Source organism: Cebidichthys violaceus, unplaced genomic scaffold (genome assembly GCF_023349555.1).
Source record: "Cebidichthys violaceus isolate CVI_PGR_0920_01 unplaced genomic scaffold, fCebVio1.0.p SCAF_26, whole genome shotgun sequence".
NCBI classification, from domain to species: domain Eukaryota; kingdom Metazoa; phylum Chordata; class Actinopteri; order Perciformes; family Stichaeidae; genus Cebidichthys; species Cebidichthys violaceus.
Window position 1 is genome coordinate 5,723,849 of NW_027176439.1, and position 14,147 is coordinate 5,737,995.

General features: G+C 42.9%; 1 protein-coding gene across 1 annotated transcript; it reads left to right on the forward strand.

Annotated features, from left to right (window-relative positions):
• Positions 1–2,385: 2,385 nt before the first annotated feature.
• Positions 2,386–13,221, forward strand: ncaph (non-SMC condensin I complex, subunit H). The gene is made up of 18 exons (XM_068720774.1): positions 2,386–2,484; positions 3,541–3,763; positions 3,916–4,006; positions 4,107–4,199; positions 4,815–4,932; positions 5,044–5,180; positions 6,393–6,582; positions 6,757–6,839; positions 8,241–8,428; positions 8,673–8,818; positions 9,161–9,267; positions 10,196–10,315; positions 10,503–10,610; positions 11,062–11,205; positions 11,337–11,447; positions 11,614–11,693; positions 12,679–12,754; positions 12,882–13,221. Exons 2-18 carry the CDS (start codon positions 3,546–3,548, stop codon positions 12,939–12,941), a joined length of 2,070 nt encoding a protein of 689 aa, XP_068576875.1. The 5' UTR covers positions 2,386–2,484; positions 3,541–3,545; the 3' UTR covers positions 12,942–13,221.
• The last annotated feature ends 926 nt before the right edge of the window (positions 13,222–14,147 follow it).

Here is a 14,147-nt window from a genome sequence, read left to right on the forward strand (position 1 = left end):
ACTCGTTCAGCGTTGACGGCTGTACAGTAAGACAAATTAGGATTACAGAGAAGCAGAGAAGGCAGAGAAAGATGAGTCATTTAATAATTCTCATCATCTCCCATCAATGCTGGTCAGGGACCATCAGTCACATGGGCCACGGCTGCTTCAAACAAGCGGAGGCTTCTGCTGAAGAGACGAATGCTTTTCATTTGTTTAGCACCGCTGCACGCTGACATGAAAATGTGCATGGGTTTCTTGTGTTTATGTGTGGTTTAAATCAAGGGCCTGCACATATCACACACACACACACACACACACACACACACACACACACACACACACACACACACACACACACACACACACACACACTCTCTTGTTTCGGTTTTAATGGAATAACTATATATCACACTGAAGTGCTTCTCTTTGGAAGCATTAGAGATTCCACAGTACACATCCACATCCACAGGGGTTTTGCCTGTGTTACAGTTAAAAGCACAAACATGGCCAAATATTACACTCTGGAACATTCTTCCACCAGGAGATAAAAAGAGAGAATTCTATATTACTGCATATAGAAAGGCATTTGTTTCTGCTCTTGCTGGTCAGGATGTATACACAGTACAGCTTACAGTGTCAGCATACAAATGAGGTTTGGGTTTAGTCGTACAAGACAGAATTCCAGGCCCAGGAGCTTTCAACAGAGACGTCCATCAGTCTCTTGCTTGGTTATACTGGGCTTTGCGAAAAAAATTCAGATGGCAGGTACAAGATGCGAAGAGACATGACTTGGACTGAAGATTTGAGAGACTTGAGACATTGTCACATGAGTAAAAGACTTTCATGTAAATGACTTTACAGTTCTATGACTTCAGAAAATGTCGCTCATCAAGAAGAATGACTATATTGGCACCGGGGAGCAAGCGGTTCTCTTTGGGAAGAGGAGCAGTTCATACACAGCAATGTAAGACCCAAAGACGTCCAAGGCCCTCACACATTTGATTTGATAGTTTTCACTTTTTGCAAACATTAGCAGGGCCAGATTTGAGAGTTTGTTCTCGGTAATGACATTTGAATTCACAGCAAAACGAATTGCAACAGACCCAAAGGCCAGCACTGGTGCATGCACTGCATCCTTCCAGAAGAGAGCCTTATTTTTTACTGCCACCTAGTGAGCAGCTATTGTTCTTTTATTGTCGACTCGTCCACGTTGTTCTATTTTCAACATATATATTCCAGTTGCCTGGAAAATACATTTGTCATGGAATTAATTATTGTCAGAAACATAAAACAGGGAAATCAGGAGTAAATACACAGTATGTCCACTTTGGGCCACAGAACACAGTTTCATCAGGTTTTATCCCTAATTAGCAAGATACATCGAGGCTTTATCGAGAGTCTGTAATTATTTCGGCATGGTTCAGAAATTTATCTTTTCCACTTGCATAATAATCTATTCATCCATTATGGAACAGCTTATGTTATTCAGAGGCTGGGGGGGGGAGCTAGAGCTGATACTTGCATTATAATCATTAACATAATTTCATGGACTTAAAGAAGCACTCACTATACAACTCAATGTTGAGGATCAGATCTGCAGATTTCCACTCTTTTGTAATTCATGAAATGTATGAATTAGTGGTTTTATTTATTTGTCTGTGTTGACTTCAATGGAACAAAGGGGAATGAGGTGGGAGTGATGCCTGTTTTGTTCTACTGTGAATATCAATATCAAGGAACACTGTTTCAGCAACGTTTTCCCATCGTCTCCCCATAACTGTCCTGATAACTGTGCTGGTGTTGGAGCAGCCCATTGAGACAGCAGGGCTCATGTGATTGTCAGTGATCATGATCCAGTTCATCGCTATCAAAAACATGATTACCAAGAAGAAGGGTGAAGTGTGCACGCAGATTACACCATTGTGTCATAGAAACACAATCTCTGCATCAAGTGTTCATGAGAGCTATCCATGACTGATGTTACCAATTGTGCAAAAGTACAGCTGCAGCAACAACGCACACCGCTGCCTGGAGAACCAAATGTTTATATTCAGCCAAATAAGCTACAACATTCAGCACACACAAATATTGTATTGGGTGGTACTAAATACTGAGCAGAAACGAGCAGATTGATGAAGTGCAATTTGAAAAAACAAAATCATTAACTGAAAAGACAAAAATCACACTATCAAAGAGCAAAAATAGGAATATAATACTACAACACCTTTCGTATAACAAACATATTAAGGTGCTAATTGTATCTGTTTTGTAAAACATAGTTGTTTCCCTCTGGCTCGTGAGCCATTCGAAACTCTTGGGTGGGCGTGGTTTAACGTCATGACGTATGGTTGCTTTACGTAAACCGTTCGGCGCAAAAATTCAAACGCTGAACAGGAAGAAAAACTACAGCTCGCTCTGTTCTCTGTTCTCTGTTCTCTGTATGCCGTACTACAGATAATAACGAGCCACAAGGAAGCCACATTGGATTTTATTCATCTCGAGGTACGTTGAGTGGACTAAGTAGGTTTTATGGTAGAGCTTGTGTGTGTGTCAGTGAGCCAGTTAGCCAACAATGATGGTGAAGATACGTTCATATCAGCTAGCTGATGCTAACCTAAGCTAGCGTTAAGGCACGTAAAGTTAGCCTAGGCATCAGCTTATAGAGCTGGGCAACGTTTGTTTTGTTCGTGTTGAACGTGGTTTTAGACTACTTAGCAAATATGCTGCGTTAAGATAACATTCTGCTTTCTTTTGTAAAAAGTATGTTAGCGTTAACTTAAATCACTTTTTAGCCAAGTTAACGTCATAACTTCACTTAAGTCCTTTTGTTTACGTGCGAGAGTCTGTCGTTCAAGCTAACGTTACTTAGATGGATCACACAAAACAACACAAATGAGTTAGAAAGTATTCGCATTGCGTGGAACCCACTCACAGTGATTTGTTATGAAGAGAGAACCTGTATAAAGTTATAAGTAACGCAGGTAGTTGTGAGGTGTTTAGTGTCCTAACGGGTCATTATTAAAGGTGTGACGTACTTAGTGAACTAACAGTCATTTTTCTAAATTCTAGCACGAGGAAAGAAACAAATATAAGTTGATGCCAATATGATTCTGTGGTATAAATGCATATTTCGTGTGTTTTCGTCGGACACTCTTGATTCCTCTCGTGTGAGACTCTCTTGTTGTTTCCCACTAGAATCCTGTTGTTTACATGATGTGGCCCACTACTGTATGTCAGCTCAGTGAGCAGTGAAGGGTGTCCAATAACAGAAACAGGAAAACAAGGATGGGTTTCCACTTTTCTGACTGACACTCTTCACTGCAAGACATTTTATTCACACATTCAAAATACTGTATATTACTCTCGAAATCTCAACTCAAGTATGTTAAAATGATGCAGCACAAGATGCAGATACTCTTCGGTTGTGTTGTCAGTATCGTCTACCTACTACAAACAAATTTCCCCCTGGGGATAAATAAAGCATACATCTATCTATCTACTTTATTTTTTTCTTGTTCTCAAATTGAAACTCATGTGATCGTGTTTCTGTGTCTCCAGCTAAGATGAGCGCAGCCTCCACACCAGTCTCCCGGATACGTCAAGGATGGACGCCATCCTCCATGAAGAACAAGGGTCTGTCCCCTGCAGCCTGCAGCACCCCACTGCTGACAGCCTTCCCCGGCAACGACGACGAGCAGGAACGACGTCAGCGCAGGAGATCGAGAGTCATCGATCTTCAAACTGCCACCGACTCCTCCTTCAACGACTCTGCATCTCATAGGTACGGTGGAGAGAAGTGAGCACAACTTTGATTACAGCCTGTCATGTGGAGTTTGATGTGTTTGAAGGACTTTGAATATATACAATCATGGCTTTAAAGCCCTGCCAATATACACTTTGAGAGATAAAAGTGTATCTAATGTTTGTATGCAGTGCCGCAGGGACTCCTGCTGCCGTGCCCAAGCTGTCAAATGCACAGATCTCAGAGCATTACTCCACCTGTATAAAACTCTCCACTGAGAATGTGAGTACATAGTGTGTGTGTGCGTGTGCGTGTATTTATTTATGTAGAGTCTTACGATCTGAAAGAAAAGATCTAATTATTTTGTTCTTCTTTTTGGCAGAAAATCACCACCAAAAATGCATTTGGTCTGCATCTGATTGATTACATGGCTGATATTCTCAAACAGAAGGATTCTGAGCTCACAAACTTCAAGGTTTGAGTTTTATATGACACACAGACTTTGTAGTCATCTCAACAAAAAAATGTGTAATGTATCTCGGATTAATTTCTTAATTGGATTAATTTCCGTTCTAAAGAAACGGTGATCTGCATAAATGGCCTGGGCGGATATATAAAAAGGTTTTATCTTATCTTTTGAAGGGTCTTGATTCCAGTGAAGAAGAGCATTCAAGTCTGAAATGACGCTGTGTTTTATCTGAAAAATCAATTTACATATTTTGATAAATGAGTTGACCTAATGACAGCTGCAGACATACTGTTACAAAACTTTGAAGGGATTGTTGTAATTATTAAAAAAATATGAATAGAGTTAAGAAAATATGAGCAGTGTGTCATTCAAGGTAAACGTGCCGTGGAATAATCAGGATTCACAAGCGCTGTGTATGATGTTTTCATTGCCCCTTCAGGCAGATTTGTGATATTGGGCTATCTATTGTAAATAAACATGACCTGACTGGTGTGTGTGTGTGTGTGTGTGTGTGTGTGTGTGTGTGTGTGTGTGTGTGTGTGTGTGTGTGTGTGTCTGTGTCTGTGTCTGTGTCTGTCTCTGTGTCTGTGTCTGTCTGTCTGTCTGTCTGTCCTCTGAAAGGTGGCAGCTGGCACTTTGGATGCCAGTACAAAGATCTACGCCGTGAGGGTGGATGCTGTTCATGCTGATGCCTACAGGGTGCTGGGCGGCCTGGGGGCTGAGACCAAACCAGGAGAAGGTGAGAACCTCAGCGATGTGATTTTCATTCGAATACACAACTACACTGGAACTAGATGACGGGTTTTGAGCTTTGTCTGCTCTTTATTTCTCATTGTTTGTGATTATACAGACCACGGTCCGAAGGAGGAGGGCGGAGATGACGGTGAAGTGACCGCCAAGCAGCCGAAGAAGAAGAGACCCCCCAAGAGGACGGTAGAGCAGAACCTTGGCAACATCAACAGCGGGGATTCTGAGAGAAAGTGTGAGGTATGGAGTTCTCTTCACACAACAGTGTTCGTTCAGTTGACACCCAGGACGATCGTCGTGCTGTTGGGCAGAATGTAATTACCAGGTTTATCACGTTATATTGATATTTACTATCTTCTGTGTCATTAAACCTATTGCATTTCAATTTAAAAAAAATCTCATTGATTTCAGGAACTCAGCCTGTTTTTTACCCGAGGAACTAAGGACTACATTTAATTCCCGTTCAAGAGTGTCTGTGTCGGTTGAGTCACGATCCATAGCTGAATGATGCAACACAATGGTGATTGATCATATTGCCTCATATGATGAAAGCCTTTGCATTAGCCGTGTTAAAAAAAAAAAAGCTGTGTGTCTGTGGCAACATTCCCAAGAAAAAATCCCTAGCAGCAATCGTTGGGAGGTGAGATCCAAAAACACGCCTGCTTATCGTTATATGTGCTGCCAAAGAGAACAGAGCGGAGATCTTGGAGATCTTGGAGATCTTGGAGATCTTGGAGATCTTGGAGATCGTAACTTTAAGGAGAGGGATATGAAAATTGCCTCTAATTAGAGTGTAGAATTTTTCCAAAGGTTTGGGATCTCACACGTCCTGAACATGTACACGGTGAAGCAAGTGCATGGTGGACATTGCTTGAGGTCTTGTCTGCTTCCCGGGAAGTTTTAGAAAGATTGTGGAGAAGAGAGATTTCTTCAGATGTGGTAGACATGCAAACAGATCCTTTTTGGTCCAAACGGTCATATTTGCATTATTTCCCCTGCTTGACAAGATAAAGGGATACACCGATCCCATTTCTTCTTAAACTTTCTAATTGTATTAGCTGTTTGATAGTTTCCTCCAGGGTAAAACAATAATACCAACCCATTACTGATTGGGTGGTTTCATATGCACTCATGTACAAAGGACACTTAAGTGTTAGCCAAGGCAACAACCCTGCAGTTACAGAATATCATTCTTTCATTAATTCAAATGTCATAATCGGCTTATATCCACTGAGTAGTTCACTGATAAGTTGATGTTTGAGATAAATATTAGACACAGGTCACTGAGCTATCGTCTGAAGAGCCGTGAGATATTCATCTAACGGTTCCATTCTCAACTGATCCTCCTGCTCGGATATCAAAAAGACATTAGCGTAAATAAAGGACGTTTCACTTTTAGTACTTGTTATCGATGGCTGTGAACTTGATCAACTTTCCTTCTCACCCGCCCAGGTGGACCCCATGTTTCAGCGGATGGCCTCATCATTCGACGAGAGCAGCACGGCCGGAGTCTTCCTGTCGGTTCTCTTCAGTGAGAACAGTCGCTGTGAGCTGCTGTTTCCCTCCTACATGACCCTCCTGCAGTCCACACCCTCGTACTCTCCTCCACCTTCCCAGGCAGTCCCTGCATCCCCGTTCATGGGTAAAAAACAAAACAATTAACCAGGCCCAAAAAATCTCAATTTATGTAACTGTGATTTACAAACTTGTCTTTGAGTTGTACAGTTCAGTCTAGATTTGCCAGCAGGCTTCTGTCTGTGTTATTGGTGTTGAGGCTGTTCATTCTGAGCGTCTCTCTGTCGTTTGTTTCTGCCAGCTGGACTGCAGCGTTGCAAAGAGAAAAGCTCCATCTGCCCCTCGCTGCAGGACTTCTCCTTCACTAGCTGGAACCCTGAGCAGGTCAGAGAACCACCGACCCTAATGCTCTAAATGACTCTGATTTATTGGAAATATAACCATTTATTCCTTTCAAAAGTTTGTCTTTGAGGTGGAAAACACAGTGTCAACCATACAGAAACGTTTGATCCGTTATTATATTCTCTTAACGTTACCAGTTTATATGCATATCTGCTTCCAAAGTGTTTCTGTAAATAATTGCAGACTTTCAGGAGATGTTCTACACCTATAATCTAACAGTTGGATTGTGCTGCAGGAGGTAATCCATCCTGTTTTGTGGAGTTCAGTCAGCAGCATCAGACCTTTTAACAATACTGTCACTGCTCCTCACTACAGTAGTTGGTAATCTCATAATAACAAAGACTACAATTCATCTTTTTCACTGGTTAATCCATTCATCCATGTATGCCGCCTATCCACATCCATATAATTAATTATATCATTAGGAATTATTCTTATATACTGCTGGTAAGTACTGAAAATGTGATAAATAATTATAGGCCATATTGTCCCTACTGGTTTTCTATCATCTTTCATACTTTGGTTTGTGTGATCATAAAAGAAATTCATGGCATTCTATGGGTAATGAAAAGGTCTTAAAGCATCTTATAATGAACTTGATGAACCCTGCAGCTGGATATTTTATCCACTAATATTATCAAAATAACAGCATTTCAATCTCGACCTGTTGCTCCAACGGGTGCATCTTTTTAACACGGTTTGGAGACGTCTTTGTTTCACTACATACGATATCTGTCACTATTCATTTGGAATTAAAATGAAATATTCAAATTGTAAGGACCTGTTCAATTTAAAATGTATATAGTCTATAAAGTGCGACAGGCTCTTTGTAGTTTGCCTTGTGGTCCACCAGAGGGGGCTCTTTAAAATCCACTCAGCTCGACCGTGCGGTGCCCCGTGGATCTATCGGTAAAAGAAGCGAACATATAAAAAGGAGGGACAAGAGCAGGAGATGCTGGGCTAACTGTGGAAGCACCTGGATTTTTACACCGGGGGCAGTGCGCCACATGAAACCGGGCGCATTCAAATTAAAAACCAACTATGTTTGACTTTTTGACAACGTGACACTCCTAAAAAAAATTCCCACGGGTATTTTTCCCTGGAGAAAGGAGCGGGTTTTGGTGTGAATTTACTGGGATCTCGATTCCCAGCCTACAGCCGTAGTGCCCGGGTGATGCGGTCTTAGTTCAGGGATGCCACTGTTTGACATACGGTGACCTAAAAGAAGGTTACCAACAAAGACCAAAGGATGCATCACTTTATATCGTCTGTCAACATGCTCTAAAGACTAAAGTGATGACTTAGGATCCACTACCTTATACCCATATGATCATAAAACAACTGCACTAGTCTTATTTACAGAGACTGTACATTTTCTTCCAGACCATGAATCAGCTCTTGGAGAAGATCAAGCAGGGAGAACACGTGTTTGACGTGAACGCCGAGCCCGAGCCTGAAGAAGACGACTGCCCTGACTTTGACGCCGACTACGAGGAGGGAGTGGGTGACAGCGAGGAGAGATCCAAGGAGTACAAGGACGGTTGTGAGGCCTCCGGCTCCGGCAAAGGAAGGTGAGCTAGTGGATCGTTGAAGAGCTGCTGAGAGGAACTCGCCCTTAAGCTAGTTTGAAATGTATTCATGGTGGTTGCAAGTGATTGCATTGCCCGTTATCACCAGGAGAGTGGGCATTTAATGAATTAGGCCACGCTGAATGGGTCAGAATCCCACTCCTGCAGGCTCTGTTAGCAGAAGGCTGATTTGTGTCTGTGCTCGCTGGGTTGAATGGTTTCTGACGCTGCTGTGACGGCGGTACAGGGACGTGATTCCCATCGGAGAGGGAGACATCACCACCATGTGTCTGCAGCTGTCCTCTCAGCCCAGGGAGTATTCCTACTTCAGCCCCAGGACCATGGCCTCATGGGCTGGACCCGGCTACTGGCAGTTCAAGCCAAAGCACAAGTGTGAGTGAAAACGATGGTTTGACACACAATTAGAGACAATAAGTAGTCCATGAGCAAGACATGTTGCTTATTATCTGTGACCTAGTGCTAAAACATGTTAACAATAAACGTCTTCTTATTTTGCTGTCTTTACGTGGAGCTTTGTTTCTTTTTTTGATCAATAGTCTGTCTATTGTATTTAATTTAATAAATGTAGCATCATTATATTGAGCATTTATACTGTATGTATCCACATTTGGGAATTAGGCTTTCACATGTTCTCTAATGGTTGTCCTCCTCTGCTGAATGTGTGCAGCAGCATGCATCCCTCTCATCTGCTCTCATCTCCTAAATCTCCTGCAGTGGACCATTTGCCGGACAAGGAGACGCGTAAAAGGAAGCCCAAGAAGACCTTTGAAATTGACTTCAATGACGACGTCAACTTTGACACCTTCTTCCGCACCACGAGAGTAGGAACCCTCTTCGCTTTTTGTCCAAACCCAATGTATCCACAGTTACAGTGTCGTCTGGCATAAATGCTGCCTGACATCTATTGCTTAGTATTAAAGGAATGGTGCGACATGTGGAGAAATATGCTTTTTATTAAAGGGTTTTTGATTCACACCACTTCTATCTCTACAGTAAATATAAAACTAGAGCCAGCAGCCGGCTTCTCTTGGCTTAAAACTGGGAAACAGCCGGCGGCTCTCTCCAAAAGTGACAAAATCTCACTAATTATCATATTTTTGTACCAATTCAACAAACCGTATATAACGTGCTAATTAGGGAGCTTCAGATGGGCCGCTTGGCGGATATTGTTTCCTTTGGACAGATGTTTGGCAACTCTTGCTGTTGGAGCCATAGCAGCACAATATTTTGGATGCAGCTGGTGTTTCCAGCTCTGGCAGCCTTTTATGTCTCAGCCTGACATTCAGGAAATCTGGTCTTGGTTGTTGGTGAACCAGTATGAATACATAACCAAGTACAGATCCAGTACAGCTGGGACGTGCGACCAATGGAGGGCCACTGTTTGACTAGTTCAGCTTGTTTGAGTGGATGTAGACAAAGGAGCCGTAGGGATAGATGTAGCTATAAAACCAGATTGTGAAATGGACAATGGTTGCTCGTGACAACAATTTTGAGTTTAAGCTTAAAAAGCTTAAGTTTGAAATCATCCGTCATGAACGGCTACATCTGCTTCTCTGAGCACAGGCTCTCGGATGATGCTGTGGCACGAAATCCACAAATAATATATTCAGCTAAAAAGTGACGTCCCTGCCTGGAGGGGTTTGAGACGAAATCTCACCAAAATCTCTAAATACGGTCAATTTAAGAGCTTGAAAGTGTGTAGGAGACGTATCTGAACTGAATCTGACGTTGTCTGCTCTCCCTCTGCAGGCTGCCACCACCAACAGCAAGTCTGCCCTCAGCGCAAGCAATAAGAAAACCACTCTGCCAGCGGACTTCCAGTTTCCCCCCGAGACGCTCTCCCAGCTCGGCCTCAAACCCTCCAGCTCAGTGAGTCTTCACCGCTCGGCTCACGGGGAAGAGGTCATCGTTGTCAACGGACACATCGTTCTTGTGCTCATCGGCTTTTCACAAAACTGAGACGCGCTACAGTCACCGGAACTATCCGCAAATACATGAGGATCATTTGTTTGTGTTGCGTGAAGGAGGATATTTTTTTTTTTTTTGTTTCCTCTAGTTGAGTCAAGAAGGCCAGAAGAGGCTGTCTGGAGAGCTGGGAGAAGGTATCGGAGACTACGACTACAACAACGCCAACGACACAGCCAACTTCTGTCCAGGTCTTCAGGTCTGAACCTTTTGGTTTCATTCCTTTTTGTCTTTTTGACTTTACTGTATGTTGTTAATGTTAACCTTTTCTTTATCTACAGAGTAGTGGTGGGAGGATTTAGCTATTAAATATGATGGATGTATGAAGGATATTTAGATGTATACGGCATGGCGCCGTGTGTTCCGTCTGTGTGTGAGATACCTGGTGGGTTCACAGGATGTTTTGGAGGAGCGATGTGTGAAACACTCTAGTCCAGCTGATCAAACTTAAGAGCTGGTGAGCAGGGAGGCTCTTCAGTGCGTGTGACAGTTTACAGTGATCATGTCTGTGATGTTTCTCCACATAAGGATGGGACGGTATAGGATTCTATCACGGTACTGTAGAATCTGCTAAATGTGAGATAGAGAATTCGGAACCACATCTCAAGTTCTTGTCCCTCTGGCACGTCTTTGGCCATGTTCCTCTTCAGGGTGGCGACAGTGATGATGATGGCGAAGGGTTTGCCGGTTCAGACGATACACAGCCTTCAGGTGACGGCGTACCTCCGTCCTCACAAGACCAGGAGGGCCTCTCGACCTACGGGGAGGATGATCTGGTTCCTCAACCACACAGGGTGAGCAACACAAGGCCTTTTTAGAGCTAGCATCCCTCTGCTCAAAAGCTTGTGTAATAATATTTACTCCACAATGATTTATAACTTGGCAGTTAAAATACTTGTACTTCCGTTATTGCTTGCTTTTGTAGGTCAACAAGATCGAGATCAATTATGCAAAGACGGCAAAAAAAATGGACATGAAGAGACTCAAAAACAACATGTGGACTCTTCTGACCGAAAGCCCGGAAAAGTCTACGGAGGTAAATCACACTGATAGACTGGCCGTGTGTCAGCGGGTCTACACCATGATGAAGTCATCAGTTTTAGGTTTGAAACTCAAATCCTGGGTCGTTTTAGTCGGAGATGTCGCCGTGCTTCTGTGTGCACCAGTCTGTGTTTTTAGTTCTGCCTTCATGTCCCCTACAGGAGGAGGAGGACGCTGTGGAGAAACCAGAAGTGCGTGGGGAGAAGGTCTTCAGTGAGACCACAAAGACGCTGCTTCAAAGGTACCCAGCAGACCGCCTACCATGGCGCGGTGCTAACGAGGAACAACAATGACTGAATAGACAATGGCGTGCCAATATATGTACCGATTTTTAATGTCGTTGATCAGGGCTTCTGCTTATGGAAGTGTAGATTTAAGCACAGTCTCTTGTAGGCGTCATCTGTAGTGTTACATCGACTCGTTTAATTATTATATAACTGGCAGCTCAAATTGCATAACCACATGCCACTGCTGTGACGTCCAATCCCTCTGCACTGTCAGTATCTCTAACGTGAGACTAATGTGTTGTTGATGAGGTGCACTGGATCACGCCCGACATCACAGAACAGGTTACAGATAAAAATGTGCTCAAACCTGCTACAGAATGGAAACGGATTGAGCGGTGTCCGTCTCCAGAAAACATTCCGCCCGCCGAAAGAAGCGCAGCGTCACGTAGAAATGAGGTCCGACGGCGTTTCCCCAGCATGCGGGAGCTCTGCAGACAAACACGAACCACGACTCAGAAATACAGGATTCAGGTCTCGACTGCAGAGAGACTCTGGCCACAAGTGTGAAACTTCTCTCCACCGCTGTTGGTAACTGAAACTCGAGGGCCGCAGAAAGTGGAGCAAAAAAAATCTCCCTCGCCGCACCAAGCAACACGCCTCCAGCTAACGCATAGAGGCAAACCTAGTACCGGCTGTTATCAAAGTCACCCTGCTGACGCTGAACAGTTTGTTTGCAGCAGAACTTAAAAGTACCATTTCATTAAAGGCACTGGATTTGAACAGCGTGATCGATGGAATGGAGAAATGTATTGTGTGTGTGTGTGTGTGTGTGTGTGTGTGTGTGTGTGTGTGTGTGTGTGTGTGTGTGTGTGTGTGTGTGTGTGTGTGTGTGTGTGTGTGTGTGTGTGTGTGTGTGTGTGTGTGTGTGTGTGTGTGTGTGTCCTTTCTTCATCCTTTCTCTTCATCATCTTCTTCTTCTCTCTCTTTGTGGCGATCCAGATTACCAAACACGATGGCTCAGAACCTGTCGGTGCCTCTGGCTTTTGTTGCTCTGCTTCATCTCGCCAATGAAAAGGTGAGTTTATTTGTGTTTTATGGAAACTGTTTACAGTGTATTCTGCTCATAGTAGTGTTCAAAAAAACAAAGTATACATATCTATTTATTGTAGTGTACAATGTGGAATATGTTTTGTCTTTTGCAGAACTTGGAGCTGGTGAAGGTTGACGACATGTCCGATATCATCATCAGACAAGGCCACTGAGGAGCGATAAAGGATGAGAAGTTGCTTTGGAGAGTCGCTGCTGTTCTCTACTCGTTTGTCTCTTTTACTCTTTACCGTTGTACCTCTGTAACACTCGCTTGTTTAGATTTATTGACGTTTTTATTCATTTTGTCGCAAATACGGTTTATAATAACTCTTAAAAAGTCAAAGCTGCCTCTGTTCCTTCACTAGAATTAGCTTCTTCTATTGTTCTGTCCTCTGTGTGTAGATAATTTAACTGCTCAACCACCGCACAAATAATGTATTATTGTCAAAAGAAATAAAAGCCTTTTTCTAAAACGTGCTGTAGAAGTTAATTCCCAGTCATTACGCCTTTCCCCCCCCGACAATTAGTGTTTTCAATAATGCAACCGGCAGTATTTTTTGGCACACTTGCTAATGCCTGCCGGGCAAATTGTTCTCCCAAAATGGCTCTAATTATTTTTAGCTGCTTGTGATTCAGAGCAGCCTGCAGAAGTTGTCTGACATGACGGCAGGTAACGACCAGCATTGAAGCCTCACAGACGTCTTCCTAGAGGCAAGACCGGTCGATCGGGTGCTGGTGTGGCTGGGTGGGTGGGACTCGGTATGACATCGGCACCTCAGGGAGCTGCAGGACGGGGAGGAGTCGCTCAGCTGATCACCATCACCACCATCTTCATCCAATCAAATGCGATCTGGGACACGGACCACTGCTGCTGATGTAGAGATGCTGATTCACTGTGTTATGGAATGAGTTGCGATGGTCTACAATATATTCTAATGTTGCGCAACTGCCATCAGCAATGCAACTCTTTTTTTCAAGCAAATCAAGAAGTTAGAGAGTTTTTAATGTTATCTTCCTGTGAAGACGACTCAACCCAGTCTCATTAATTGTTGCATTTAAGAGTGAATTAGTTTCAAATTGAAGGAGTGGTTTCACATTTTTAATATTTATTTCTAAAATGTACAAATGTATCCACACTTCTGATTTCTGTTTTGTTGAAAACATCATCTTATTAAATAGACCTCACTGTCCCAAAAGCTGTCAATTCAAATTCCAGTTCCAATTCCTGTTACCAATCCAATAACTATTGTTGTTGTAGCCTAGATATTTACACACCTGGTGTTCATGAAGATCTATTTTTCTCGGTGATGGAATAAATTTGATTAGGAGGAATTTAACAATGAGGATTCATAATTATTGACATTGACGATGATATGGTT